General features: G+C 51.9%; 9 protein-coding genes across 9 annotated transcripts; 3 read left to right on the top strand and 6 right to left on the bottom strand.

Annotated features, from left to right (window-relative positions):
* Positions 1 to 429: 429 nt before the first annotated feature.
* On the top strand, positions 430 to 1657 carry BO94DRAFT_531743 (putative 6-hexanolactone hydrolase). Its single transcript, XM_025610967.1, has 3 exons — positions 430 to 544; positions 623 to 1212; positions 1356 to 1657. Exons 1-3 carry the CDS (start codon positions 439 to 441, stop codon positions 1488 to 1490), a joined length of 831 nt encoding a protein of 276 aa, XP_025471567.1. The 5' UTR covers positions 430 to 438; the 3' UTR covers positions 1491 to 1657.
* BO94DRAFT_531744 (putative Coatomer subunit epsilon) lies at positions 1658 to 3229 on the bottom strand. The gene is made up of 5 exons (XM_025610968.1): positions 3144 to 3229; positions 2696 to 3074; positions 2481 to 2616; positions 2163 to 2401; positions 1658 to 2087 (listed from the first exon to the last, which is right to left on the bottom strand). Exons 1-5 carry the CDS (start codon positions 3166 to 3168, stop codon positions 1979 to 1981), a joined length of 888 nt encoding a protein of 295 aa, XP_025471568.1. The 5' UTR covers positions 3169 to 3229; the 3' UTR covers positions 1658 to 1978.
* Positions 3230 to 3693: 464 nt separating this feature from the next.
* Positions 3694 to 5203, bottom strand: BO94DRAFT_285084 (fasciclin domain-containing protein). Its single transcript, XM_025606660.1, has one exon. The coding sequence runs from the start codon at positions 4924 to 4926 to the stop codon at positions 3721 to 3723; it is 1206 nt and encodes a 401-aa protein (XP_025471569.1). The 5' UTR covers positions 4927 to 5203; the 3' UTR covers positions 3694 to 3720.
* A 1-nt stretch (position 5204) lies between these two features.
* Positions 5205 to 5890, bottom strand: BO94DRAFT_285083 (uncharacterized protein). Its single transcript, XM_025606659.1, has one exon. The coding sequence runs from the start codon at positions 5659 to 5661 to the stop codon at positions 5260 to 5262; it is 402 nt and encodes a 133-aa protein (XP_025471570.1). The 5' UTR covers positions 5662 to 5890; the 3' UTR covers positions 5205 to 5259.
* On the bottom strand, positions 5891 to 9761 carry BO94DRAFT_285082 (putative 1-phosphatidylinositol-4,5-bisphosphate phosphodiesterase Plc1). Its single transcript, XM_025606658.1, has one exon. It carries the CDS (start codon positions 9576 to 9578, stop codon positions 6120 to 6122), a length of 3459 nt encoding a protein of 1152 aa, XP_025471571.1. The 5' UTR covers positions 9579 to 9761; the 3' UTR covers positions 5891 to 6119.
* A 5970-nt stretch (positions 9762 to 15731) lies between these two features.
* On the top strand, positions 15732 to 16209 carry BO94DRAFT_531749 (uncharacterized protein). Its single transcript, XM_025610969.1, has one exon. The coding sequence runs from the start codon at positions 15854 to 15856 to the stop codon at positions 16094 to 16096; it is 243 nt and encodes an 80-aa protein (XP_025471572.1). The 5' UTR covers positions 15732 to 15853; the 3' UTR covers positions 16097 to 16209.
* Positions 16210 to 20670: 4461 nt separating this feature from the next.
* On the top strand, positions 20671 to 22369 carry BO94DRAFT_531750 (putative adenosine deaminase). The gene is made up of 4 exons (XM_025610970.1): positions 20671 to 20979; positions 21125 to 21267; positions 21321 to 21996; positions 22086 to 22369. The coding sequence occupies exons 1-4, from the start codon at positions 20923 to 20925 to the stop codon at positions 22275 to 22277; spliced, it is 1068 nt and encodes a 355-aa protein (XP_025471573.1). The 5' UTR covers positions 20671 to 20922; the 3' UTR covers positions 22278 to 22369.
* Positions 22275 to 25314, bottom strand: BO94DRAFT_285278 (uncharacterized protein). The gene has a single exon (XM_025606662.1). It carries the CDS (start codon positions 25066 to 25068, stop codon positions 22372 to 22374), a length of 2697 nt encoding a protein of 898 aa, XP_025471574.1. The 5' UTR covers positions 25069 to 25314; the 3' UTR covers positions 22275 to 22371.
* Positions 25195 to 27150, bottom strand: BO94DRAFT_610418 (putative cytochrome P450 pisatin demethylase; the record flags this gene model as incomplete). The annotated part of the gene is made up of 3 exons (XM_025616608.1): positions 25195 to 26064; positions 26110 to 26947; positions 27020 to 27150. The coding sequence occupies 3 exons, from the start codon at positions 27148 to 27150 to the stop codon at positions 25561 to 25563; spliced, it is 1473 nt and encodes a 490-aa protein (XP_025471575.1). The 3' UTR covers positions 25195 to 25560.
* Positions 27151 to 27342: the final 192 nt, after the last annotated feature.

Consider the following 27342-nt stretch of genomic DNA (forward strand, 5'->3'; position numbering starts at 1 on the left):
AGCCACTTGATGATGTAGCAGCTCTCTCCCAGTCCGACTAGCAGTGGTTCGCCGTCTCATAAAGCGGGGGTGCTGCATGCACTCGGACTTGCATGACCGTCCGCATTCCTTCCTCTCTCATCCTCCCTTCGCGCACCATGTCGTCCTGGGACCAGCCCCTCTCCTTCTGGGAGAAGGCGCAACAAACATGGAGCCAGCTGGTCGTCTTTGCGACCGCGCTGTCCACCTCTGTCACAGCTATCTTTCGAGGTGCCAATGGCGCCACGACATACAAACTCCATGTGCGCAACGCGGTCGTGCGCAAACTCTTTGCTACACACACCCCACGCTATCTGCAGTGCGTTCCATCTCGATCCAGTGACACAAGCCTAGACAGTAGATCCTGACCATGATCTTAGACTCAAAGACCCCTCCACCGATGAAGCATATCGACAGTTCATGGCCCGCCAAGGGCTCCAACCGGACACCGTCCCTCTTCACCACGGAGCCAAAGGCCACTGGATTGGAAATAAGGGCGCCAAAAACGTTCTCGTGTACTACCACGGTGCGTCAACCATCTTAGATACCTCTGGTGTAACCACCCCCCCCAGCTCAATTCTCCGACTCTAACCCCCTTGTCCAGGCGGCGGCTTTTCCCTCTATGCGTACGCCCAGCACTACAACTTGATAGGTCACACCATCGACCACCTCAACAAATCAGGGCACGACCTTGCCGTCTTCTTCCTTGAATACTCTCTCACCCCGCACGCCGTCTATCCCACGCAACTGCGCCAAGCCCTCGAAGCTCTCCGTTACATCCTCACCGAGACAGGTCGCTCCCCAGCAAACGTTTTCCTGGGCGGTGATTCCGCCGGCGGAAACCTCTCTCTTGCCGTGCTGTTACATCTCACCCATCCACACCCGGACATCGATCCGCTAGCTATCTCCCAGCCATTGGCTGGCGTGTTCGGTCACGCTCCCTGGGTCAGTTACAGAACCGACGGTGCTAGTGTCCAGGAAAACGCATTCAAGGATCTAGTCACTGCCGAAGGCCTCGACTTTTGGTCCAATGCGTATCTGGTGGGCAAGGGTGGGCAGGGAGACCCGTGGAGTGAGCCGGCAAGAGCACCTCTGGAGTGGTGGGAGGGGTTGAAGACGGAGAATGTCCTGATTGTTGTGGGGAGAGATGAGGCTCTGTTCTCGTCTGTGGAGGAGTTCGTGAAGAACTTAAAGGTGAGTTGCCTTTCCCTTTCCTTGCCCCTCCCGGCTGTCACCACGGTCATTGGCTTTCTTTATCTTTTTGTTGTCATATACTTCGTGTCTGTTATTCGCTTGTTTAAGTATCCGGCTAACGTGACTTTCCTTCTTCCGTATAGAAAGTCGTTCCCAATACGGTTTTTGTCGTTGGACAGGGCGAAACTCATGTTGCGGCTGTCTATGCGGCGGATATAGTTGGTGTTGACACCCAGCAGAGTCAGGCGATAATAAATTGGCTGGGTGCTCGATTGTGAGTTTGGCTTTGACTGCCTTGCAGCGTTATGGCTATTGCAGGCGAAATGCAGATAGGATTGAATTCCGGTGCTAAGGTAACTTATTGTCTACCCCTGGGCATCTATAGGATATTAGGAAACTATATAACCATAGTAGGGCGAGCAAATTGGAGTCCAGATGACATGTTGATCTTCTATCTTCATATTACACCGGTCTAATCATCGGACTGTATTGATAAATCTAAACCAATCCAACTGTAGAACAAGAGCAGACAGGGTGGGAGTGACTAGATAGGTAAGTAGGGCATTCGCTAGACAATATCTAGATAATACATAGCTACGCCGTCGTATCAATTCATCATGGAAAACAAGATCATGCCCAGGGAGCCAGAAGAATGGGAATGCAGGAGAGAGGCAGAGTACAAGATGGATAGAAAATGGGAGGGTGGCTCAATGTAGAAATGCGAGCGAGCAAGAGGCACAAAAACATTAACAACGGATATCCTAAATCAAGCCGACACTCTCGGGGCGTATTTTGCGGCCGCGGTATCGAACAATGCACTCTTTTCTTGGACATCGGAGAGGAGGGGGTGAGAGGGGTGGGTTTGTTCGAGGTGTCTGGAGAGAGTGAATATGTTAGTTATATCTGGCAGACCCAATAATAACAGAGGCCTTGATGGGGAAACCACGTACTGCTCCAATTCCTCCGTAGGCTTGCCCGCCAAAACATTCAGCACAATAGTATTGGCGATCAATTCCGCCTCGTCGGGGAACTTCTCCAGTGCCGCAGACAGGGCGGCCTCGGCCTCGGGCAACCGACCCAGATGAAGTTCTGCCACGGCTTGACCAACAATGGACAGAGGTGCGGCGGTGCTAGGTGCGGAGGCTAATTCCTCATAGACGTAGAATGCAGCTTGGTATTTCTCGCCGCCCTAAAGCACATATAATTTAGTTCCATGGCTCCTTTACAGATTGAATTGGAGGGTATTGGCAGCATGGGGTAGCACTCACGACTCTCATTCCGACCCACGACTCAGCCAGGTTAACCAAGAGGGAATCCTGGGCCCAGCGCTTCGCAGCCTGGACCTCCTTCAAGGCGAGATCGGAACGGTTCTGCTGGAGATGAATCTGGACGATCAAGGCGACACTAGACCAGCAATTAGCTTCTCCATTCTCCGAGCAATCCCAAGTTCCCTCTCTAGTAAAGAGAAGAAAGCTAGACTCACGCCTCCAAGTTCCCCTGATGCTTGGTCAACAAAGCAAGCGCCTCCTCACTATGTCCCTGAGCCTGCAGCAACGTCCCACCCAGGACCTGTACACTGGCATTATCGGGGTAGTTCTCTGCAAGGTCCTGGACCAACTGCAATGCGGATTCGACATCTCCGGAAGCCTGTTGGGCCAGCGCTTTCACGGCCGCCAGATCGGGGGTCTCCTCCTCGCCTTGGACATCGGCGAGCACGTCGTCCGTCTGGCCGAGGGAAATCTTGGCGCGGAGCTGCAGAACTCGAGCGGGAAGGTGGTTCTCGGGGGACAGGGCGGAGGTATCGAAGTCGATCACGGAGTCGTATTGGCCTTGGTGGAAGGCATTGTGGATGTTGATCAGCTCTGGGGGAGACGAGGCGGGTTAGTGGGGGTGGGCATGAGGGGAGATTGCGCTCAATGGGGATGACCTACCGCCCTCGGCAGAGAAGGGATCCATTGCGGCGGGTTCGAGGGGCAATTGAGGGGGATGAAATGAGTGAGGGTGGACTGGGTTGGAGTATAAGCTGCGAGGCCCATCCGCGGAGGCGGAAGTCGTCACGTTGCCTTTACCGCGGGCGGTGGGAGGCAGGTGGCCCGCGTCCAGGCAGGTTAGCCGAGCAGATTAGAAGCATTAGAAGTATATATGAAGCATCATCGTTGAGCACCTGTCCACTATGCTAGATGTAGTGATTGTATTTGGCATGGCATATCGTGTTCTTGGATTGCCGAACATTCTCTGGCAACATTCTCAGGTCCCGTTTGTTTGGCTGGGGCTTATACTAGGATTCTTTAAAGATAGCATCCAGTACTGCGTCTCGTCATCCTAAGTGATAGGAGGATGACCGGAATATTAGTGGTTCTTAGACCACGATATAATCGTGGTCAGAGCTGGAATGATCCCGCGAAGTTTATCAATATGGAAACTCTATACTATATAACTAATAATCAAATCTGATTGAATTATGCATCAGAAGCCCCTGGACGGATAATTAGTTGTTGGGTCACCTACTCAGGATAGATTCAGTTGGCCCAGTCTCGCCATAGCATCCTCAACGGAGAGAACTGGCCTGGGTTTCCCTTCCTCCTCTGTGCTTGCATCTTTTTCGTTCTGTTGTGGAGGAAACAAAAGCGAATCCACAATATGGCAGACTCCATCACTGGCGAGACCATCCTGCACCGTGACATTTGCAGTTTGATTCACCTTCATAGAAATCAATCCCCCATATCGTGTCACGGTAACATATACCGGCAAGCCCTCTAAGCAAGTCGGAAGCGAGAACCGACGAACACCCTTGAGGACCTGCCACTGACGATCCGCCTGAGTATCTGGTGTAGGAATCGTATGATCGGGGGTAGTCTCCGGCATCTGCACGAAATGCTCGGGGGCGGGGTTCAGATCGTAGAAATGATTAGAGTAAAGGGACTGGTTAGGAACGGTGTGATAACGCAAGAGAGCTTGGAGCGAGGCAGCTCCGTCATCGCTGAAGAGAAATGTCTGGATGTCCTCTGGCAGCCTGCGAAAGGCCTGGTTGGTGGGAATAAAAACAATGCCGCCACGACGGGATTGATCTTGGAGAATAGCTTGAATGGTTTCAGACTGTTGCACTGCAGTCTGGAACAGGTCGAAATCGCGTGATGGCAGAGCATCGATAAGAGAGTGGATGGCAGGCCGGGGGAGGAGGACCCGATCAATTATATGAACCAGACCGTTCGCCACGAGATGGTCGGGCCCAATCACGGTTGCGTGAGAGTTCACTCGCAGGCCCATGAGTGAGGGACGAAGCATTACTCTCTGCGCACCGTTCAAGTGGACCGGGCGAAACAATGTTTCGGCGGTTGGAGCTGTGAGAAGGAAACAAATGGGAAGAAAACTGGGCGAAATATGCGCCTGAAGCCAGGAGAGAATGTCCTCCTGGGACATCTCATTGCACAGTGGTTGAAGAGCAGTGTTGCTTGGGGCCCAGACGGTGGATGAGAAGGCCGAGTCCTGCAGAAGGTGCTTGATCTGATGACTCTGGTCCACGAGTTGAAAAAAAAGGGACGTGTCGGGTCTCGTGGCGAGGAACTCGTAGAGGGTCACCGGCTTCTTCGTTGCATCGGCCAGGAATGGCGCCAGGGCATGGCAATAGCCGGCATATTGATGTTGGAGAAGCTCCAGGCTGCTTTCTGTTGAGGCTGTCGCAGCCAGCCAATGCTGGTGGTCAGGTATAGCCATTCTGGTGAATGAATGGTGAGAGGATGGAGAATCAAATTGGGAGTGAAGGAGGAGGAGGAGGACGACGACGACGAATTAGGGGGGAAGATAGAGCGTCAGCAGTGTATGTATGTATGTATGTATCCTTCCCCAAAATTAGGCAGATAGGAGAAAAGCATTTAGCTTCATTTCGAGTCCGGTTCTTCCCGCAACAATCTAGGCTGTTCTTATCCGCCAGAAGACCCGCCAATCAAGGCAGGTGAATGAAACATCCACTAGGCCCCTACTTTCTTACGAATGGAGCTTTGGAACGAGTCAGGTCCGGAATCAAAAAGACGCGTCCCAGCCGCAGATTCATATTAACACACAAAGGTAAACATTGTAAGAACAGACCTGTTCGGTCAGGATCTCCTCCAGAAACCCCAACGACAGTATATGGACCCAGCCAGGATGTTGGCCATCGCCATCCTCATCCTCATCCGACATAATGCATGCATGGATCCCCCGCCACTGATGCCTAAAGATGCAACCGCTTCCTCGGTGACTCCTCCGAATGCGACCCCGATGCAATGACAACTCTTCGAACCTAAAGAGAAGAGAAGAGAGAGAGAGAGAGGGAAAAAAAACAAAAAAAAAAAAAAACAATAAACAATAAACAATAAAAAAATAACCCGAGACAGGTGCTGAGTAGAATCGACATAAACGAGACAGTGGAGAGAACGGAAACCGGGTCTGTAATGATAATCCCACAGCCATGCAACGCAGAATAGCAACACACAAACATCAAAATCAGAGGGTATCGCTGATAAATCAAGGTACTCCTGTACCAACACACACACACACACACACACACACACGAACTAGAACACAAACAAGAAAATAACACCATGAACCCGCCTTCGGGGCGTTTCGAAATCGTCCGTGCATCGCCCTTGATAGATAACAAAAAGTAAAGCCAGAGATGAGAGACGATGCTGCTCTTCGAGCCCTCCAGTGGCTATTTTCACGAACACGATGCGCCTCGGGCTCCAAAAAGACACCAGGGAAGGACAACGAATGCAAACAGTTGCAGCTAAAGCTGACAGAACGCCGCCCCCTTACTTGCACATGAATTGAAACAAAGATCACAGTGTGATGGCGAACGGAAACAGAGGGAATGCCAGGAAGGTGAAGGAGAGCGCAAGAAGCCCAGACACCTCCGTGGATGGGGGAAGTTAAGGAGGCAACGACGATGTAGACGCGGCTGAAACTGTCGGGGTCAAAATCGGAGATGTAGGAGAATGGCTGTCCTCGGAACCGATGGGGATCTCACTGCCCTTTTCGGAGCAAGCGTCCTTGTCACGCTCAGTAGATGAAGAGCGCTTGAACACGGTTTGGCCGATCTGGCGAAGAAGACCCAGTCGTTCTGCACGGAGCTCCTCGGCATCCAGTCGTTGAACTGAAACCGGATCTTCTTTAGCAATTTTGCAGAACAAGGTTGAGAAAAGATATTGGTCACCACCGGCATCATACAAAGGCAGGTAGCGGTAGCCTTGAGAAAGACTGCTGAGTTTGGCAGTGAAGGTGGCCAACTGGACGCTGCTATTGTTGCCTGCACTGCGACCATCGAGCGAGCTCCAGACCGTCCAGCGGACAAACACCAGGTCCGGATACTTGGTCTCCAGCGACAGCTTGAAGCGATCGTTGAATATTGGGCTATATCCATTGCTCTGCTCGATCTTTGTGCGTCGGCGGTGTGGATAACCAATGCCTGACATGCCATTCCGGGCCGAAGCGTTCATGCCCCCTTCGCCAACCACTAGGCTCTGGCCGCGGTCATCGGCACTGAACATCTCAATCTCCACATATGGGTTGATACTGTCATCTGGTCCGATGCTGCGAGGGCGAGGCAGTTGTTGGGCGGAAATGACGTCCACCGAGAATCGAACGAGTTTCCGTTCCGTGCCCTTCCTTTTCTCTTCGTCCAGAGGGTTCACGGTGCGCAGAGACTCGGGCTTGAGAACATAACCAGTGCGATCAGTTCCTGCCGCAAACATGGCTTGGTTCATTTGCATGCCGACATCGTAGGTCTGCCAATTCAGGGCGGCCATCTGCACGCCGCGCCGCCAGAACTTGAGAGGATCGAAGTTAGAGGACCGTAAACGAAAGCCAGATGGGTATACCCTGGCCAGATATCTTCGGTTGTGCCTCTCGAACATGGCCTTGCTGTCAGCATCGCGGCAGATGCTCTCAAAAGAGCGTTCCGCAAATGAGTATACATGGTTATACCGTTGACTTTCGGGGGACGAGAAGCTATGCCATTTGTAGCCGCGAGTATATACCCCCAAGTCCGACAATGGCTTAGTGATTTTGCTCTTCTGACGCCGTTTGCGTTCCATTTTCAACGACGATAAGGCACCATCGCTGTCTTCGGTGGCACTGCTTATGCTGGTGGTGGTGAAAGACCGTCGGTCCTGCGACATGAATGTATCGACACCATCCGGGCCAGCCGTGGAAGACCCAGAAAGAGGAGGAAGGGTTGAAACTGCCGGGTATTCAGGCATCATTGGGCGCATGAATGGGGAGCTCGAGCTGCGCTTACGGCCGGCGCTGATAAAGGAATTCGCGGATTCTTGGCGCATATCTCCCTGGGCTTCGTCGCAAGTTTTGACTTTCACGAGTATGCGGCGCTTTAGCTCCTCAGGTGACGGAAGGACGAACGTGTTCGTAAGAAGGGGTTCCAACACCAGTTGGTCTTTGAAGGTTTCCTTCATGATCTTCACCATCGCTAGCTGTTGCTCGGGGTTGCAATGTACCTCGAGAGAAAGAATAAGGGGGAAATCAGTACTGATGAATGCGTATCGGTTGATGACGGTGATGCAATCGGCGAATAAGACACTGGTGGTCATGGTCCGGCCGTGAGAGACAATGGGTCGGCCATCTGCTCCGTCCCAACAATCAATCTCCACACAGCGACACCCTTGGGATAGGGCGCTGATGTATGCCTCGGTGCTGGACGCGCCAGCTACCTGACGTCCCAGGAGATAGGTGTTATGCGAGCTGGAGATGAAATATTCATTCAGTGGCCGGTCAAATCTGGACTGAGGGGAGCGAGAGGCATAGACACCATTCCAGGAAGAAGAGAGAAACGAGGTAAAGGCATCAAGTCCCATCCGAGAAACTCCACCATCTGCATGTTCCGGAAGACTCGGTGCACGTGGCCTGGATCTGCGCACGAACCGGTCAAAGATGGATATCCAGTAGCTTCGGTCGGAGTCGACATCTTCGTTCTGCACGTCGCGGAGAAATGCCAGGAATTCATCTGCAGTAAAGCCCTCCGGATCCACAGCACTCTCCTTGAAGATTGCTTTGACATCTTTCCTTTCCTTCAAGCGAGCAACAAAGTCACTGAATTCGGAGAAATACAGCTTGCCCTTGTTGTTGTTGTCCGCCTTGAAAAATTGAGCGCGAAGCATATTTTTGGAGCAATTGATGTGCAAGCTGCGACACACGCTTTCGACTGCTCCAAAATCTAAGCTTTCGAGTTCACCTTGCTTAAGACCCTTGGGAAACAATCTCGACATCTCACGCTGCCAGTGGGCTTTCAAGACCGCCTCGCTTTGACCCGAGCCAGCAAGGCCAGCCATAAGACCAATCCTGTAGCGTGAGATATGTTCGAGCGTTGTGGTCCAAAGATCAAGATAATAGTCATTTGGGGCAATCAGGTGCAGAGTCTTTACAGACCGTCCTTTCGAGCGTTCTGCGTCGGCGATGACGATGGTGAACCATCGACTTTCAACATCCTGCGGGATCTGGTGTTCCTCGCGGTAATTGCGAGCATCGGCGCCCACTCGGACCTCCTTGATGTCATCGATATAGAACCGTTTCGTCGGGTTGGAGACATCCCAATAGACCTTTCCGGCGTCGAGGTCAAGGAAGAAGCGGACTTGCTTCCGTCGCTTTTTGGTGACCTTCGTGAGGATTGTACCGTGTTGGATGGCCGAATCAACCTTCGGCGCAACAGCGCCTGCGTTGCGGGAAGTAGTCATCACGTTCTCATTCTGCAAGCTAGAGGCTTCGGAGCCACACCAAACTCCTAAAGAGTCCAGAGCGTCATTGCTGTCTTCTTCGTTGCTGGACTCAAGGGCACTTTCCCAGCTGTTTTGTCCGGTTTTGCTATCGCTCCGTCTGCGCATAATAACGGGACCGGAGCTACGGTCTCGTTTATCATTTTGTGAGGCCGACTGTCGTCTTCGGGTAAGCTTGCTGGCAGCCCCTCGAGATATTCTGCGCATTAACCCTGGACCCTTGCTTGGAATCTGAATAGCCGCATCCCCCGAGCCGGAGGCACTAGCACTCCCAGACACAGCCATTGCTGACTCTCCAAGCTCAAAATAGGCGGGAGGGATCAGAGGGAATGATTGTATTCGGCCACGGAGCGCGTCGGTGGCTGTTTGCAAAGGGGTGCCTGAAGGGCTTGAAGCATTTGAGAAGTTGTATGTGGGACGCAATGAGTTCGGGGTATTTGTGTATGGATAGGCGTAGGGCGGAGCGGAAGATGGAGTAGGGGCGGGAGGAACAGACGTGATGACATTATGTAGTTTTGGAGTTTTGGAGAGCGAGCCAGTAAGTTTTAAACTTGCTTGTGTGTCGCCATTTACGGTCGAAGGCGACGAAGCGGCGGCGTAAGCCATTGCGGATACCTACCAGACGTAGTCCCCAGCTGCAAAACGTGAGATTGTAGGCCTGCCGTGAACCGTGCCAATGCTTGAGTCACCTGGACTCTTTAAGGGACGAATGAACAGCGACGTGCAGTAACTAGGCGGCCGTGTCGACCCTGAAATGGCGGCCTATAGTAAGAATGCAATACGAGCCAAAAAAGGGAACGGGTCTGGCTGAGCGATGCAAAAGCCACTTGCTTAGCGGGATTGCTCTGTCTTTGATATCTGCATCTTGGCCTGCCTCTGATGCAATGCGGAGAGCCCTGCCGGAGAGCACTCGCGAGGGTACGGGATTCGGGTTCCTGATAACAATTGAAACAGACACTGGCTTTGTGTAACAATGGCTTCGCGGGGGGGGAGGGTCTTTGATCTCTGTCGTCAACGCAATAAATCAAGAATGGTGGATGACTTGGCCCCTCCAGCCTTGGCCTGTTTTCGGAACCGATTTTCGTCACGTTTCCTGATATCTTCTGGTTTGCTCGTTATGTCCTATCCTGGTCCCCTATTTTACCCTTCTTGGATTCGCTGATCTTCTAGTACGCGGGGAAAGCTGTCTCTCTGCAGCAGGAATGCGAGGACGTGCGGAGCTCAACCAATTGGCCGTGTTTGGTGCAGGCGGGTTGAGGTTCTTTCCCGTGGGAGGCAGGAAGAACGAGGACCCCCCAGGGCGAGTAAAAAATGGTAATGGAAACGGAAATTGGTGAGAGAAATTATGCAAGTCAAAAGCCGTGTGCGCCGCGCATGTGCTTAGCTGTCAGCAGAGCCCCTCCGTAGGTATCTGTCTAGCTTCGACGGACGCCGAAACTTGGGATTGAGCAGGGAAATCAGCTTCGCGTGGATTGGCGTCACTCCAGAAGGAGACTAGGGAAGGCTGCGCAAGAATGGAGAATTGGCGACGAGGATCGGAAGTGCAAATGCAGGATTGCCTGCCAACGCAGTGATGCAGGTGGTCCAAAGGGGAAGGGTGATAATTTGAGCAATCGGAGATTGGACCGACCAGAGTAATCGTGAGGGTCGCAGTTATCTAGTGTGGTCCGATATGTAGCTTTTCCAGTTTGCTGCACGGTTACGTGGAGTGTAGTAGAGGACCTGCAGCGAAAGGCGCCAAAATGTGCGAGTAAGAGAGTTGATCATGCGACGGAGGAAACTGTGCCAGCGTTATCCTTCGCCTGGGAAATTGGATCTCCACTTGCGGAAGTCGAGGGTGCGAGGAGTTTCTGAGGTAGAGAGGGTCAGCGGAGTGATGGCGGGATTTTGGTTTTCGCCCTCTTATGAGTCTCCCATCCACGCGAATGCGGTGTCGTACAGACAAGGGAGAAGTTCGGAAGGAAGGATTTTGGAAGTCGATTTGGAAGAAACCGATGGATGTTTCAATTGAAAGAAAGCTGGAGTGGGTACTTACTGACGTACTCCGTACCTGTGTGTGGTACGTATCGCCGTATTGTCAACTGGGAATGGGCGCTTACACCGTCCAGACGGCGTAATCGATGTTGTAAAATAACCAGACTGGGACCGAAGGTTTCCACCCCACGGAAGACCCAACTATACCTATTACCTACCACCCACAGGGCGCCGAGGTGAATCTTTTCCTTCCTCTCTAGGCGGCCGGCCGGGACCCGCAACAGTATTTGGGAGGCCAAGTCCCAATCCCGATTGTCTGAGCGAGACTGAAAAAAACGCGGGCCTTGATCTTCGGGTGTACCAATGAAAACGCTCAGGTAATGATGATATAAGATCAGGATAATGATGATGGTAGTGGATGACAGTGATGATAACAGAGGCGTTTTGTTGCGTCGTTGATATGATTCTAGCCCCGTTCTTCACTGCACATACACACACACAAACACACACAATCTGCTCTCCCAGGGCTATTCTTTCGACCGTCCAGGGGAGTCCCACTTGATGGTAACAGCAATGCAGCCAGAACGGAAGACTTGTACGTTCCTATATACTACTGGGTAAGGGTTAGGAAAGGGATAATAATATTTATTAACCTTTAATTCAGGTATGCTCAGGTATGCTAATGAGGTAGTCTAATCAAACTGGGCCGTCATTGCTGGGCACCTGCTCCTGATTAAAGTCTGTTGAGGATGAAGTGTCCACCACGAAACCGCCAAACCGCGAAACATCGCAACGGCAGCCCAAGTGATTATGGGACTAGCCGCGATCATGAGATCCTATGAGGCTCCTTTCATCTACACTCCGTCCTTTCTCCTCCCCTTATGCCAAGGGTGATTGGTGTGCGAGGAAAAGACTGCCGGTTTTCTTACGGGTTTCCCCGTCGCTTTCCTCCAACATCCGGCTTCCTGCATCCAACTACCCAACAGTAACTATCTAGTAGTAGATAGTTGTTACAGGGTTCGGTCACGAGTAGTATGGAGTATTTCGCCCTTGAAATGCAATTGGTAGGATGCTCTAACAGTAGAGAGCTCTTTCACTTACTCCACCATTTACCAGGAGGTCAGTTGGTGTGCAGTGTGCACCGTGAACAGACCCGATCTATTGGACGATCATCCCTTGACGGTGGTATCACTGTCAATCAGTTGTGCGGGTAGATACCTACCTAGACGGACAGATAGGTATGTTGTTTCACCTTGTTAGGGGAGGAGGATGTCCGGCAGTTAGGTCGTCGTACATACAGACCAGGCAGAAAAGGGGAAGGCGAATAGAGATTCATGAACGTCAGTTGCTATGGAGGATCCCATCGTGGTAACGGGCTCTCCAGCAAGAAGGTTGGTTCCCCACGGACAATCCGTCCTGCATACACACGGGTACGCGGTTACGGAGTACGGAGTTATCCACGTACCACTAGGTAGATACCAACACTACGCAGGAGAATCCGAAGCATGCCTGACCGTCGATCCGCAAACACTATTACCGTGTCTATCGCCATTATTGATGTTACAGATCCTTCTTGAGGCACCGGCACGGCGGTCCCTCTGGGGAGATATGTGGATCTGAGATTCCCATCCGCTGGGGTCTCCCTTCTTTACCCGTTTCTGGGTTCCAGTACCAACCTACCTTATCCCTGTCACCCGAAGTCTCTGGGCTGGAGACTGCATGCAATTGCTCCCAGGCCACTAGTCGCATGTACGAGCGTGTTGAGAATTGGGCGATTCCGACAATCGGGGGTTTGTCACCTGACACTCCAGACTGGGATGTGCAGACCGCCTAAAACTTAAATATTATTTTAGCTGGCGCTGATAGTCTTGTCCCGTTTCGTCATGGTTCCTTTAATTTCCCTCAACATGCAATCATGTCGCAAAGGAAAAGGGGGTTGAAAAGGGTCGCGGAGGAAAGGAGGATAATGAGTTGGGCAAATTGACGGTTGGTGCCGCTTCATCCTTACTTGACATTATTGTGGAGCATCGAGTGGTTCGCTCGCATTTCTAGGTTCGCAGTTGGGACAAGAATGCGAGAAGAAGGGGGGGGGGGGGTAATTTGTCGGTAAATTAAACAACAAGAGATTTTCGATTGAGTCATCCCAGCCCTGTCCTCATCCGAACGCGGGGGAGAAACACGGCTAGTACAGTCGTAGTAATATTACACGCGTTAGAACACTGAGGCTGAGGCGTGGCAGTGGCAGCGAAAGTTGAAACTGGGGCGGTGCGGAAAGGGAAAGGGGCCGGAAAGTGGGTGGTGGCTACCGACTACTGTGTAGGCCAACTCCCACGGTAAGAAACGACAAGAAACGAAGGTAAAATCCGTAATCATGTAACCATCATTTTCGATGACTGGTTTGATTCTCGTCATCAGTCTACACGGAGTCCTCCGGGATAGTAATGTAGGATAAGGTGAAGGCTTCGTTTCCGTGGTCCATACGGGGTACATTTGGGCATAATTCTTCGACACATTCAGCCCGCTATCCCAAGTCATTGGCCATTAGGGCTGTGTACCCAGGGCAATGCTTGTAGGTCGTCATGGACAACTCTCCTTGTCTGCGACACCTTGGATACCCAAGGTCGTACCAGGACGGCGGCAACAGGAGGATGAAGAAGCGGTCAAAGAGCATATTATTCCAAAGTCAGACAGATGATGAGAATCACGACACCCAACAAAATTCCCTCGGTGTGGATCTTCTCAAATCCATTTTCTTTTTCTTTTCTTTTTCTTATTCTCTGCCCTATGACACCATGGATCTTGGATGTTCTTGGCTCCAGCTCCGGTCGCTCTATTTTTCGACCACTAGCAAATCGAACTACAGGCGCTATGTAGTATGTACTACCTACCTCCCTACGAAGCTACGACGGTATGGGGTACTGGGATGAACTGCATGGCTTCCCTACAGGATAATCGACAGCTTAATGTCCTTGACTGGGAGGATATGATGGAAATAGTACTACCGATTACGCCGAAGTTTGTCTGTCTGCGCATCCTTGACCGAAAGGCAACCGTGAATAGTAAGCTGCGGGGCGTTCCTCAACCCCGCACAATGCTGAGCCATTCTGCTGAGTTGGCGTTGCTGCTGCCATCGTCTAACTACTAATCGTCTGTCTTTACGCTGACTGATTCATCACTTCCGATGTTTGTTACATTTAGCTTCTCCTTGGCCTCGCATTGAGGAGTGGCTTGTTGTAACGGCTATTCTACTCGACGTACGAAGTAACGCTTGTCTCTTGTCATCTCTACTGACTTCGAGGGATCGACAACTTAGCATAAGTTGAGTCATTGCATGAGCAGATTCGATGATTGACGTACAGCATGCATGGCCGTGGATTCCGGGTTTTCATCCCGGTTCATGGAGGATTCAGTAGGTCAAGCACCTATCTCAGAAACATGAACCAGCTTCAGTGATGCGATCAGATAGGCTATCTATCTACCTTGCAACGGCAAGCGTGAGTACTATCGGCCGGGCCGTCGAGCGATTAGCCTTTTCCAAACTAGGAAGTTTCTTCCTCCAATGATGGTGGCTCTGGAGATGCAAATGACCATGTGCTGCGGCGGAGCGTCAACGCTCTCAAACCCTACAGGAGGAGGGGCGTGTGGGAGTCAAGCAGGCAATGAATAATGATCTGGAGAACCACGATATCAGCCCCCGATCTTGCTCCGACCGATCCGTGCGCTAAATTGATATCGCGGCTGTGGCGGAAATTCTCCTTTGTAATCACGGGACACAAGTTGATTTCAAACGATCGGATTCCAGCTGACGACGCAAGGGTATTCTGCGCACCTTGACAATCAGCAGAAGCCATAGGCTGTCCATGCATATCAAGATAGTGCCGCTGGCCTTTCTTGATAAGGGAGATTACAATGTTAGCGCTGCGTCTGATTAGCTGGCGGAGTAACTGCATGCTTGGATGATATTCATGCCATGGTGGATGCCGTATGCATGCAAGTACAATAGGCAGTAGTGGGCAGTATTGAAATCCTTGCCCCTCTCAAGTCGGTTGATCAGAGGAGGGGAAGCTGCAAAATGACCCATGCTTTAGGTTATCGCCGTCTCGCGTGCATTGGCCATTCTGACCGCTTCCATTTTCTTGGATTTTATTCTGACCTAGGGGTCAGGCCATCATCCCAGTCCAGGTTAAAACACGGCTCCGATCAAGCGGGAAGTGCCGACTATATTGGCTCGACAGTCCATGCAATTGAATAGAAAGAATGACGGAAGCAGCTGAATGCTGTCATTTCTATGCTGTACTCACATTTTGCTCCGAACGTTGACTGTTCATTATGCCATCTCAATTTTTCTTAGTCTGGTGCATGACAAAAGATCCGGCATTCTGGGGTTACTGCCAGCGCTACCTATGGAGTATCCCTATTGGTTCAATGACGACCTGAGGTTGTGCTGTCTAAGCAAATTTTATTGTTGAACATAACTAGGGGCTACATAAGACAGGAAATAAGTCAGTGTGCATGAAGGCATGGATGCCAGAGTCAGCGACCGCACGTGCAGACCTCACTGAGGCACCATTGGCTGAAAGGGCATTATCAGACACAGATGATGGCAGACTCACACTACCAGTATCTAGTACTAGTATGCAGTACGAACTCGAAAGGTCCACACACTGGAAGATGGCAGCCGGCTGTGTTTCTATGCGTGCGTATAATTGGCCATTACATCCTAGGCGATCTGACTATAGTACTGGACTCCCTTGGTAGTGGACAGGACAGGTATCTGCTAACTTAAGGCATCCAACTGCTAGCCGTTAGTACCTTACTAGTAGTACACGTACTAATCAACACGGGCTGCCTGAATCTAAAGCAAACCCGGCAACTGGGTACCTTACCGGGCAACTTCCCACTCCATGATGGGGGGCATTAAATTTGGCCTCTGTGATTGGTCCACTTCACTGCCTCGTGGGGCTGTCCCCAAACGGCGGCCCACTCTTGACAGGCTTCCAAGCCTTCGATTGCGGTTTCCTTTCGCTCAGGATCTCGCACCCGAGAACTCCTTGCTACGATCACACAAGCTGATGAATGATACGATGCAGTGGGAACAACCCTTGGCATCCCTTATCCTTTGGTGTCTTACTACTCTAGGCAGTAGGTAATGTTGACCGCTTTCAGTCGTAGCAACCGATCATCTTGAAAGTGAATCGTACACAAAAAAAAATCTGTTGGCTATGGCAATGTCGATTAACTACTAGTATCTTTTTCCCTCCCCCCCTTTTCACCCCGAACGAAGATCTTTTGATGTCATGCAATCCCCAAGATTATGCCTGAATCTCAGAGTATCTGTGCACATAGCGCGGTGCGTAGATCTTTACTAAGTGTACTACGACGTATTACTAGTCAAATTACTCTTCGCAATGAATTGGGTAAAGCTATGACGTCATAGTTATGATAGCCCAGTATGTGACATGTTCCAGGGTGCCTTATCTTGTCCACAACCAAGGGTGGAAGACTACGCAGGAAAATAAAAGCGGGAGACAGTGAGTATTAGACAAACAAAAGAGTAAGACACAGCGAGTTAACTGGGGATTTCGATGGCTTATCATGCTCACCAATGTGATTTATTTCTACGTGTAAGTATTAGGATGTCACGGGGTTTGGGTTTGTTATCGGTAATTTTATTTGTGTGTATCATACCCAGTAACTATCTAGTAGTGAGTGATTGATGCCATAGATTACTAACACTGTTTTAGTGTATTGGGCGGCTGCCCTACTCCATTTCTGGGAAGGGCTTGTCCCACAGCCTGCGATCCATATCGTCAGACTGGAGCGCCCTTGTTCTCATCATACTTTTGTCCTTGACTCTCTTTTACTGGCCCCCTTCCTCTTATTCTTTACAAATGAGTCATAGGAAGGTTGGATCTCCTAATTATAATCATGATAAGAAGAAAGAGCCACTACATGACTTGAAAGAAAGCAGTTGATTCTCAAAGGCGATCCATATCACCCTGGAGCAGGCTCTGGTAGGTTTCCGGTTGCTGTGGCCGGGTGCAGGATCTAAGTGGGCAACCATGATCACTAGACTTCAAGTAATAGAGATGGCCGAGGGAGCCGTTCCCAACTGGATGGAACGTTGCGCCCCCTGTACCGGGGTCTTCCAGGATAGCTGTAATGATGTCCCAGGGTTATTTTTACGAGGAGGGTGTATTGGAATTACAGATAGCCAGTAAAAAAATACCCGTCCCAATGATTACATACTTATACCGTACCACGTCACACACAACACCAACCTTAGTAACAACCCCCAGTACCTTATAGGTTTTGACTTTGGCATACTGAGTCTTGCCGTACCTTAATCCTTCTTCTTCCTCGTTTCTTTTTCTTCCCTGAAACTCTAAACCTAATAGATCTGTCGCCTGCCACAGAACACCCCCGTAGAACGATGCTGCATGCCCCGTGCACCCTGCAGCCTAAGTATTGAGGTTGTTGGGGCAAGGCTACTAGAGTAATAGTTGATGATATGATAGGGGGTGGTGGGGGAAGAGGAGGGGGGGAATGTATGCACCACTCCGGAAGAGCCAATGCCTGAGGCAAAGCGTAAAGGCCGTCTCAGCGGAGCCTCGTCGAGCCTGTTCCTTCGATGCGTCTTCGATGCTTCAACCTTCTTCGGTTTCTCCAATCCACGGTCGCACGGCACATGCTGCAGGGTGTCATTCGGTCAGCGCCTTGGTCTTGATCCCAACAATGCCGTGATCCGGTTTTGTTATGGACAGTCTTGCCTATCAGCCAGCCAGCCAGACAACGTGTTGTGGCTTGCTGATAGCCGAATGATTCCTTCCTATTAACAATGCAGTACGCACGGGCAAGCGCCCTCTGGCTGTTGTCATTTCCATAGTCTATTCATTATCGATTATGAAGCCTCGTGATCACCAATAGTTTGGTTTCTTTCCCTCTGCCTCCTGCCCCCTACTTCGATCTCCCGCCATGTCGGCACCGCATTAGGATATGGCCCTGTTGACCGTCTTGATGGGCAGGACCCCTCTCGATCAGCTCCCCATCGTTCGCTTCTCAGCCTATCGGCTGGGTACTTTCCCACGAATTCCGAGACCTGTGACACTATTCAGAGACACTTCTTGCAGGGGTAGGATTCCATTCTGAGACATGTCGACTTGGCGCATTCGATTTAAATGGACAGGATCTATGCCTGGCAGCCTGCGTCCCTTAAACATCCGGGCCAAGCGGGGGACGGGGCAGAAATAGCTCTTGCATCGTGCTAATGGGGACCCTGGCCCCAGGTCCCTGGCTCTAAATCGAGGCTACTATGAATTCGGCCGCTTCGGCCCACTGCAGTGGCAATACGTACAGTGAGATGGAAGGAAGGCAGAGAGCACGGCGGACTTCACAACCGTAACTTGCCTCCGGCTCCAACCTTGTCGGGCCTTGAGCATAAAGCTCATTCAGGCCATGCAAACATTGGGGTGGGGTGGGAAATCCCCTTACTGCCCCCGCAATGAATTAAGACTTCTTCGGTAGAAGTATGAGGCCTGTCTGACATCCGACGGGTTGCAAGGTGCTGTTAGCCTGTTACGGTTTGTGACATTCCGGTATCCCTTCCAAAATCGAGACCCCATCATCTCAGACAGAGCCTTTGCTCGGGTATCAACAAAATCACCTTGACGAGACTTAGATACTCATGACATAATTATTTTGCCGTGTTTATCAGACCGGGACAAGGGGTGCAATGCTGGAACAGCCGACATGACCACGAGTGACGTTATTTCTCGTGCATGCACACTTCTCTCGGATAGCGATACACTAAGGGTTGCCTAGCAGCCTAAGGGCTGAAGCGTGTTGACTCGTTACCAACCAAGGCCGGATTCCATCCCGTTCCACCATCATCTTTATTCCCTGGCTCCAAGCTGGATCATCTAAAAATAAATGGTGGCATTCCCATACCCACGATCAATAATTTCTATTGGGCTGGTGATTTCGTCCCTGGGTTCGAGAATCCTTCGAGAATCGGGCCAGACGGTACAAAGACCGTGACATAGTGGAAATGGAGCTGCGGGTCTATGGTAGGGGTGATACTACTCCGTACCACTACCGACAGTACTAATGTTCGCGACGCCGGTTAATTCCGTTTCGCAGGTTTTCCGTTTCAGCCTACCGTGGTCCAGTCAAGTGAACAACCCATGAAGGCCCTATGTGGGACGATTCCCAATCCAGCATATGCTGCGACTCCAATAAGAACTCGCTGGTAGAACGGTGTTGTCGCCCTTGCCGTTATCAGATTGGACTTCGGTTGGCCCTGTGCTACTGCATTGATTGCGTGCCACAGAACCGTCTAATTCACTGGACGTTACATCTGCAGGTAGCCCGACCTTACTACGTCGGCAAATGCCTAGCCATCAGCAGTCACTTTGGCGTAAGACACTGTTTCTCGACACGTGTCACCCTCAACTATGGCATTCCCTCTTTGAGCACAATCACCAAATGCCGGAGATAGAGGTCAGCATCGGGACAGTAAGCCGAAGCCCATGCCGTCTGGAGTGCAGATGGACCGCCTTGCTACTCGGCTTCTTTTCCTCTAGATCTAACCCCTCTGGCCTTGTTTTCAGAAATCATCGATTCAGAACCGGTTGTTTTGTCCCCATTCAACGCGCGCTCTTTGGGGCCGGCCTGGTTCCCAGACTCCTCATTTGCTGCGGATCTCCACTTGAATTAGGAGCCGTTCTCCGGAATCGCAGCAGGTCAATATACACGAAACTAGGCTGCGGGGGTGAATCGTATATGTTTTCACATCGGTAGCATCTAGATATGTGCCGCTTGTCGCGATATTGCCGATATGACCCGGTAAGCTCGGCCTTATGATGCTAAAGTCCCCGTGTATTACGTCTATGCGGCCTTTGCAAGCAACACGTCAACGCCTCATACGACCACGCAACAGCCAACCGCACTTATGACTCGATTTGATATGCTGTCATTGGATCTGGTGGGTTAGAGCATTGATAACGAAATTAGCGCACGGCAGTTGGGCGACAAATACTAGCGGAATCGCATGACCAATTGCGTGCTGATATCACCACGACCTGATCTCCTTGGAGGTTCATGATGTTTGCCATGAGGTTGAAGCAGGAACTCCACCAAGCCCAATGAATGTACCCTCCGCGCGGAGCACGTCTGATCGTCGGCTGATTGCGGCGCGTTTGGATGGCACTAGTCAATCACGATGGATACGAGACACCTTCGTAGATAACGGAATCACACGGCTCGCCCGCGACTCCCATGACCCAAACGCAACTTAAACCCGAACCAACAGCCTCGCACATACGCCTTCTCATTCCTCATCCTCCTCGCCGGCTTGTTCCCATGCGGTAGATGTGTGGAAGGTGTCACGACACGTCAGAGACCTGTGCCGGAAGCGCTCGGTCTCGGGAGAGCGGCTTGTGCGTGGGATCTTAAATCTCATTTATATGCCGTGTTTTAATCTGAGGCTCTAGCACCATGTGGAGCTTGTATGCATTGAGGGTCTGGAACATGGCTCGATATCCTGTATTGAGCCCTTTGCAATGGGCTGGGGCGATTTCGCATCATGTGCCACCGTCGGGCCCCTCGATCCTGGCCCCGAAACATATGTGGACTAAGTACGTACCAATCAGCTGGCTGTCACCAAGGAATGTAGTACTCACCTACTGAAATCAACCAAGTCAGCTATCCAGGCGGACGACCATGGCTTCAAAAATGTAAAAAGGTATGCCGAACGGTCATCGTAGAGTTGGACGCGCTGGCCAACAAGCAACGTACTAGCAAAGTCACCTGCTCCTTCCCCGACAACGCATCGCCGCCGCCATCGCACTTTCCCTTCTCCTCCTTCGCATCTGCCGTCAAATTCCATCGACCAGAATCATCTCCATAGACAATCTTCTAGACTCTACATCTACAGCTCCGAAGACGGGGCTCCCTCGACCCCTGAATGAGACCCATCATGGACCTCTCTAAGCCAGCCGACCCCGCTTTTACCAAAGCCCTCCCCAAGATCGAGGTCAGTACATCCATCCATCCATCCATCCATCTAAGAACCCATCATCAAGTCAGCCCTCTACCCATCCATTACCCACTCTTCCCCAAAGCCAAGACGAGAAAGTGAGAAAGAAAGAATCTCAGTCGCTAACACACCCCACCCCTAGCTCCACGCCCACCTCAGTGGCAGCATCAGCCGGCAATGTCTGCATGAAATATGGGTAAAGAAGAAAGCCCAGGATCCGACTTTCAGCGTCGAGGATCCATTTGTATCCATGCCCCCAGGGAAAGTGGACTACTCTCTGCAGACGTAGGTAGCCCTAGATAACTTTACACCAGGATTCCCACTAACACCCGATTTAGCTTTTTCCAATCCTTCAACAAATCGATCTACCATCTAGTCAACGACCTCCCCAGCCTCACCCATGCCACACTCTCTGTGCTTACCGACTTTCAAAATGACGGCGTCACCTACCTCGAACTCCGAACCATCCCCCGCGCCTCCCCATCCTGCATCTTCACGAGGGAAGAGTACCTCACCACGGTCCTCGACACCATCTCGCACTTCCAATCCACCCAATCGTCCCCCCAAAAAATGACCATAAACTTAATCCTAGCCCTAGACCGCGGCCACAGCACCCAAGCCTCAGCCCTAGAAATCGTAGACCTGGCAATCGCCTACCGCGCACGCGGCATCGTAGGAATCGACGTTTGCGGGAATCCAACAAAAGGCGACGTCTCCATCCTCCGGACCGCGTTCGCAAAAGCCAAGGCAAATAGACTAGGTGTGACGGTTCACTTCGCAGAGATGGCAGAGGTAGCGACACCCGGGGAGTTAGAGACGTTGTTGGAGTTTGAGCCGGACCGGTTGGGACATGTCATTCATGTCCCGGAGGAGCTGAAGGGGGAGATTGCGAGGAGAAGGTTGGGATTGGAACTGTGCATGTCGTGCAATGTGCATGCGAAGATGTTTGATGGTGGGTTTCTGGATCATCACTTTGGGTATTGGAGGTTTCAGGAGTGTCCGGTTGTGCTTTGTGTGAGTTTTTGTCTCTTCTTCTTGCTCTTATCCCTCTATCCTCTTGGAGAGTCTGTCCGGAGTGATCTACGTTTACTGATGGTGTGCAGACCGATGACGTGGGTTTCTTTTGCAGCCCCGTGTCGAACGAATATCTGTTGGCTGCAGAGCACTTCCAGCTCAGCCGGGCCGATGTGCTGAGCATCTGCAGGAAATCCTACGAGGTGATATTTGGGGGCGAAGCAGAGAAGGAACGTTTGCGACGGCTGCTAGATGCCTTTGAGACCAAGTATGGCCAGTGATCGCTGGAGATAAATCATGATCATTGCTTTTCGGGACAGAAACCTTTCTAATAAAGAACACAAGAAAATATACAAGCGAGTTATCGCCTTCTGATCAGCCCTGCCATCTAAACTTGCCTTCCTTCAGTGTCTTAATTACTCCCAGAGGCATAGATTCCCTATTCACCGCTGCCAAATTTCCGTAGGTCTTCACCATTTCTCCCTGGTACAACTCTGCTGTCCACTGCCAATACGCCGTCATGCTGTACCACTCGTTCGAGATCGCTTTGCGCGCTGCTGTCTCGTTGGCGACAGTCTCATCCAGGGACATCTGGTGGCGGCGCAGCTCCACGGTCTGGTTGACATGGATCTCCTCCGGGACACGGGTCAGATCCTGGTACGCAGCTAAAAGTGGACGGCTGTAGGTCTCTGAGTACCGGGTGTATTCCTCCAAAGAAAGATGGGCCATGTCGTCGTCTGTACCAGCGGGCTCAGAGAGACCGCCTTCCTCGAATCGTTGCATGGCAGCGTGGTATTCTACTTCATGTTGTGAAAAGGCCTTCTGTAGTCGACTCCGTGGGGTTGATCGGATATTCTCTCGCATGGCGAGGAAAGGGATATACGGGTTGAGGAGCTCCAGCCCGCCAAACTCCACCGGAAAGTAGAAGAACCCTTCCGGCAGGTCGTCGACCCCAAATCGATCCGCGATGACCTTGCGCAGGTGATCGGTCACCCCACTGGAGCTGTTAGGAAACAAAGTGCGTTCAATGCGAGTCAACGTAGAGACAGCCATATCGATATGGTCTCGCCCAAAACACATGGCTGGCTTGGCGAAGTAGTTGGCAAAGAACCGCCCAAAATAACCGTTCCAGGCCTGCACCCACGAGAAGACGCTCTTGCAGGATGCGAGCTGACGCTGCAACTCCGAAATGTGGCTATCGACATAGTCTTGGTCAATGATGAATTGACCTACCACAGGATCCAGCTTCAGGAATCCCCAACGGATATCGCCTTTCGGCAGGGGGTCGGGTTGACCCTCATGGGTTTTCGCACCTTTGCCCAGCCGCACTGTTCCCGTCTTTTGCCCGTTTAGCCTGAGGCCCATAACCTTTGTAAACTCCGTCGTTGTAGTCCAGGCTTTGACACAGGTCTCTTCGTGACCCCAGAACCAAAAGTCGTCGTGCAGCCGATAGAGATACGCGCCATCTGTGCCTTGGTTGACTGCAAAATCCATGCAGAACAGGACGGCCTCTCCAAAACAACTTGAGAGGGCATGGCTCATGGGAACGCCTCGTTTCCGAACCTGCTGGGGGGCTGCCGATCCGTCTTGTCTGAATGTTATGGGGGTTTTCAGGAACGTGTCGAAAAAGTCTAGCCAGGTTTGCGGGACCCCAAAGTAGTCCAACACGGTGAGGATCGTGGTGTGCGCGAGAGACGGCCCAAACCACTCGAAGTCCGACCGGAGAGCGGTGAATTGGCCATGCAACGAGGTGTAAACCAAAGACTCGGTGATCAAGAGATGTAGGAGCGAGTGCTTCGTGGCTAACGGGTTTTTCTTCGTGGTATCAGGCGTCTCATCGTCATCATCATAAGAGCGCATGCCCTCGTTCACGGAGCAAGGGAGGAGGGTCATGAAGTAGTCTCGGATGTACGTATCCTTTCGATGATCGTTGACGCACTTTATCCCACCGCGGGGGTTCTCCTCCGCAGTAAAACGAGACCGACGAGACATCTCGGGTCTGGAGATCCGTTCGCGCAGGAACTTCCATGCCGGCGTATGAAGGAACGAGCTGAAAGCAGACTGAAGGGTCACGGACCATTTGACCCCCAGGTACTCAAGCATGAGACTATCCAGCAGATCCTCGTCCATATATACCCGGAATTTGCCATTCAGCTGACGGCGCATCTCCACTGGGATACCTTCTGCGGGCCAGTCCCAGTTGTCCAGAGACGAAAGACGCATATTGAGAACATCCGCCACCTCCTGGGCGACGGCGGGGTTGCGCATGAACTCCTTCAAGACGGCCGTCTTCTCTTTTGTGAGCAGGTCCGACTTCAGCAATGAGTCCGACACCCACTCGAGGTCGCTCACTTTGAACCAAGTTTTCTTCGATGCAAGGTCATTCCCGAACGTCCGGGTTTTCTCTCGCAGTTCCTTCAGTGCTTCTTCTGAGGGGGTTGTCGCTTTGAAAAGACCGTCAAGGTAGGCTCGAATGGCATCAGCATCTACATCTTCCTCCTTGAAAACCAAGGATTCCCAGGTGGCTCGCTGCTCCTGCATTTCTGCGCTTCCACCCTTCTCGAACTCCATATCTTGGGGCCCATCCTCGTCCAATGTAGCGGAGGAAGCAGCCCCTCCTTCGAAATCAGCCAGCCATTCCGTGACTAGATTGCTATAGAAGTCGGCATGTTTGTGCCTTAGCTCGAGGTACCGGAGCTCCTCCTCGAGCTGGGCAATCCAACCTTTCAAACTGCGATCCGAGACCGACGGATCATACTTGCTCTGCAGAAGAAAGCGGCGAATATTGGCGTGAGTAGCGCGGTCGGTACAATCCATAATCGTGGAGTCCTCATCGGCCGAATTGTCGATGCTTAGATCGTCCTGATCCAGTGCATCGTTGGGGAAACCTTTGAGTTTGGTCACACCTTCCAGGAGGATCTGGGCCTTGGAGCGGAGACTGGGGGCATCCTCGGCCGCTTTGACGATTTCCACTCTCTGCTCCTCGAACAGGGCTCGTTGTTTCGCGAATTCCTTGATCTTGGTTGCGGTGATTGAACCAAGGGTTTGAGGAAGAGCTCCGCCGGACAACATGTCGCTGGCTTTTTCTTTTTCTTTTTTTTTTCTTCCTTCGTCCAGATCGTGTGGGGGGTGGGGGACTGAAAGATGAAGGAAGAGTGGGGATGGGATCTAAAACGAGGGACGAACAAGCCAGAAGAGGAAGAAGAGGGCGAGGATCTGAGATGGATTAGTCATCCAAGGGTATGGAACAGCAAACAACAACGCTTCCCCAAGGCCGGGGAAAGGAGGGCCTTGATATAGATTGTAGGAAAGACCCTCCCTGGGTCATCCTTGCCGGATCCAGAATCGTTCGTGGCGGCGACTGCCTGAGTAAGAAGAGGGGAAATGAGGGAAACGATGACCCTCCCCCCTTCCAAATCCACTCTCCGGGCTGTGCCTTCCATCTAGGCGTCTACAGAGGCATCTGGAGGCGATTTTCTGAACTATAGCAAATGACGGCCTCCCAAATGGGTGCCCGACCCTCTCCCCCCCCAAACGGGACCCCGACCGGGGCCACCTCATCGCTCACCACGCCGGGATTCTCCGCTCGAGTTCGAGCCAACAGTCGTCGTACTGCATTTCCAGCCAGCTTCGACCTTCCAATTGTCCTACGCTTCGGATTTGCCATTGCTGGAGGAGCGCCATCACCGCTTTTGCTATGACGAGCATGGCCAGATCCCTTCCGATGCAGCCACGGGGACCTCTGCTAAACGCAATGAACTTGGTTTCCATCTGCCGTCGGTGTTCATCATCTCCAAGCCATCGCTGTGGGGTCCATTCGTCGACATCATCCCCCCAGAGCTCGCGCGACCGACCCAGGACGTACGTATTCGCCGACACCGTGGTGCCGACCGGTAGCGGACTCGACAGGCTGGGAATGACTCTTTCAGCGCCAGGCTTGATCACCCGAGGAAATGCAGTGGGGAATACTGCGCGCAAGCGCATTGTCTCCTTTATCACGGCTTGCAGCTCGAGCGGGATAGAAGCAGCCATAGTGTTGCCTCCAAAGAACACCGCCTCCTTGCGAAGCTTTTCTTGCCAGAATTACCCTTCTTCTAATCCCAACTGGTAGACTATGGCCGTGAGAGCGGCCGCCATGCTCCCAGGGCCGGCGAAAACCATATTCATAGCCTCTGCCAGGACTTCGCCCTGTGTCATACGATTTGCGTCGTCGACAGGAACTTCCAGCCAACTTTTCACAATACCGGGTTGCGGAGCCCGGGCGATGCTTTCTGGATTCCGCGTGATGGAGATATGGCCCGCGGCCATGAGGCCAGCCATTCCGGTTGGCACCCCCTTTTTCTGGTAAAAGGGCCTGCGAAGAAAGGCACTGACGGGTCGACTGTTCATGACCCACCCATAGAAGGGCCAAAGAGAAAAGCTCCATGCCATCTTGGTCATTTTGCGAAGCTGCGAGCAGATGTCACCGGCCACGGCACTATCAGTATATGGGTGTGATGCTACAGCCGGGCCAAACAAGACCTCCAGCATCGTGTCCAAAGTGAATTGAGACATCAAAGGGGCCACATTTACAGCAGCAATTCTGTCATTCGCTGGACGTCGCGACGACTCCAACCGTGCCAGCAAGACTGCTACATGCTTGGTAATAACAGATTCATATTTCCCTACCTTGGCACTTGATAGGGCAGGTCCAAAAACCTTCCTTTTCTTCTGACGATGGAGGGAGTTCGATTTGGTGGAGAAGATACTCGCTTCACATTGACTGGAACCTCGTCCAAAGGTGAAAAAATCTCCCTTCTCAATGGACTTGTTGAATCCATAGATGGCATCAAAATCCTCCAAACTTGAAAAGGAGAGCCAATCTGGGGCGACACGGACTACGCGGCCATATTTCTCATGCAACTGCTGTTCCGAAAGATGGTGGTGACCGCCAAGGAAGGTGAAGAAGCGCCTTGGGGATGGATTAGTTAGTGCAAGGGCTTCTAGGATCGACTTTTAGGGGTACGGGTGGGTCAGGACGAACCACAGGTTCGTAAAGCGGGCCCAAAAGGGCCCTGGATAGCGTGCCAGAGGATGGAAATAGCAAAGATAAGCCACCCGGATGACAAGGCTGGCCACTGCAAGCTGGGCGAGGATGGGGATAAGAGAGGCCATGGTACTCCGTAGGGTGTTCATTCGATTAGTCTGTTCCTTTCATGGTGGGTTTGTGATGCAACGAATGCCTGGTAATAAGGCAGCGGGAGGACTTGGAAGGAGGAGCAGTAGATGGGAGGTGAAGACGAAGAAGACGAGGACGAGGACGAGGACGAGAGAGCGGGAGACCCCACCGTGCGTGTCACGCGATCC

Source organism: Aspergillus sclerotioniger (assembly GCF_003184525.1).
Source record: "Aspergillus sclerotioniger CBS 115572 chromosome Unknown BO94scaffold_4, whole genome shotgun sequence".
Classification (NCBI taxonomy): Eukaryota; Fungi; Ascomycota; class Eurotiomycetes; order Eurotiales; family Aspergillaceae; genus Aspergillus; species Aspergillus sclerotioniger.

What these genes read in the sequence shown, in the direction of transcription:
- BO94DRAFT_531743 (XM_025610967.1), top strand. Translation starts at nt 439, where the DNA reads ATGGCCCGCCAAGGGCTCCAACCGGACACCGTCCCTCTTCACCACGGA. An exon ending in CGTTCTCGTGTACTACCACG is followed by an intron (nt 545 to 622) that starts GTGCGTCAACCA and finishes CCCCTTGTCCAG; the next exon opens with GCGGCGGCTTTTCCCTCTAT. An exon ending in AGTTCGTGAAGAACTTAAAG is followed by an intron (nt 1,213 to 1,355) that starts GTGAGTTGCCTT and finishes TCTTCCGTATAG; the next exon opens with AAAGTCGTTCCCAATACGGT.
- BO94DRAFT_531744 (XM_025610968.1), bottom strand. Translation starts at nt 3,168, where the DNA reads ATGGATCCCTTCTCTGCCGAGGGCG. An exon ending in TCCCTTCTCTGCCGAGGGCG is followed by an intron (nt 3,075 to 3,143) that starts GTAGGTCATCCC and finishes CGTCTCCCCCAG; the next exon opens with AGCTGATCAACATCCACAAT. An exon ending in CCTACGGAGGAATTGGAGCA is followed by an intron (nt 2,088 to 2,162) that starts GTACGTGGTTTC and finishes CACTCTCTCCAG; the next exon opens with ACACCTCGAACAAACCCACC.
- BO94DRAFT_285084 (XM_025606660.1), bottom strand. Translation starts at nt 4,926, where the DNA reads ATGGCTATACCTGACCACCAGCATTGGCTGGCTGCGACAGCCTCAACA.
- BO94DRAFT_285083 (XM_025606659.1), bottom strand. Translation starts at nt 5,661, where the DNA reads ATGGCTGTGGGATTATCATTACAGACCCGGTTTCCGTTCTCTCCACTG.
- BO94DRAFT_285082 (XM_025606658.1), bottom strand. Translation starts at nt 9,578, where the DNA reads ATGGCTTACGCCGCCGCTTCGTCGCCTTCGACCGTAAATGGCGACACA.
- BO94DRAFT_531749 (XM_025610969.1), top strand. Translation starts at nt 15,854, where the DNA reads ATGGGGGGCATTAAATTTGGCCTCTGTGATTGGTCCACTTCACTGCCT.
- BO94DRAFT_531750 (XM_025610970.1), top strand. Translation starts at nt 20,923, where the DNA reads ATGGACCTCTCTAAGCCAGCCGACCCCGCTTTTACCAAAGCCCTCCCC. An exon ending in AAGCCCTCCCCAAGATCGAG is followed by an intron (nt 20,980 to 21,124) that starts GTCAGTACATCC and finishes CCCCACCCCTAG; the next exon opens with CTCCACGCCCACCTCAGTGG. An exon ending in AGTGTCCGGTTGTGCTTTGT is followed by an intron (nt 21,997 to 22,085) that starts GTGAGTTTTTGT and finishes GATGGTGTGCAG; the next exon opens with ACCGATGACGTGGGTTTCTT.
- BO94DRAFT_285278 (XM_025606662.1), bottom strand. Translation starts at nt 25,068, where the DNA reads ATGTTGTCCGGCGGAGCTCTTCCTCAAACCCTTGGTTCAATCACCGCA.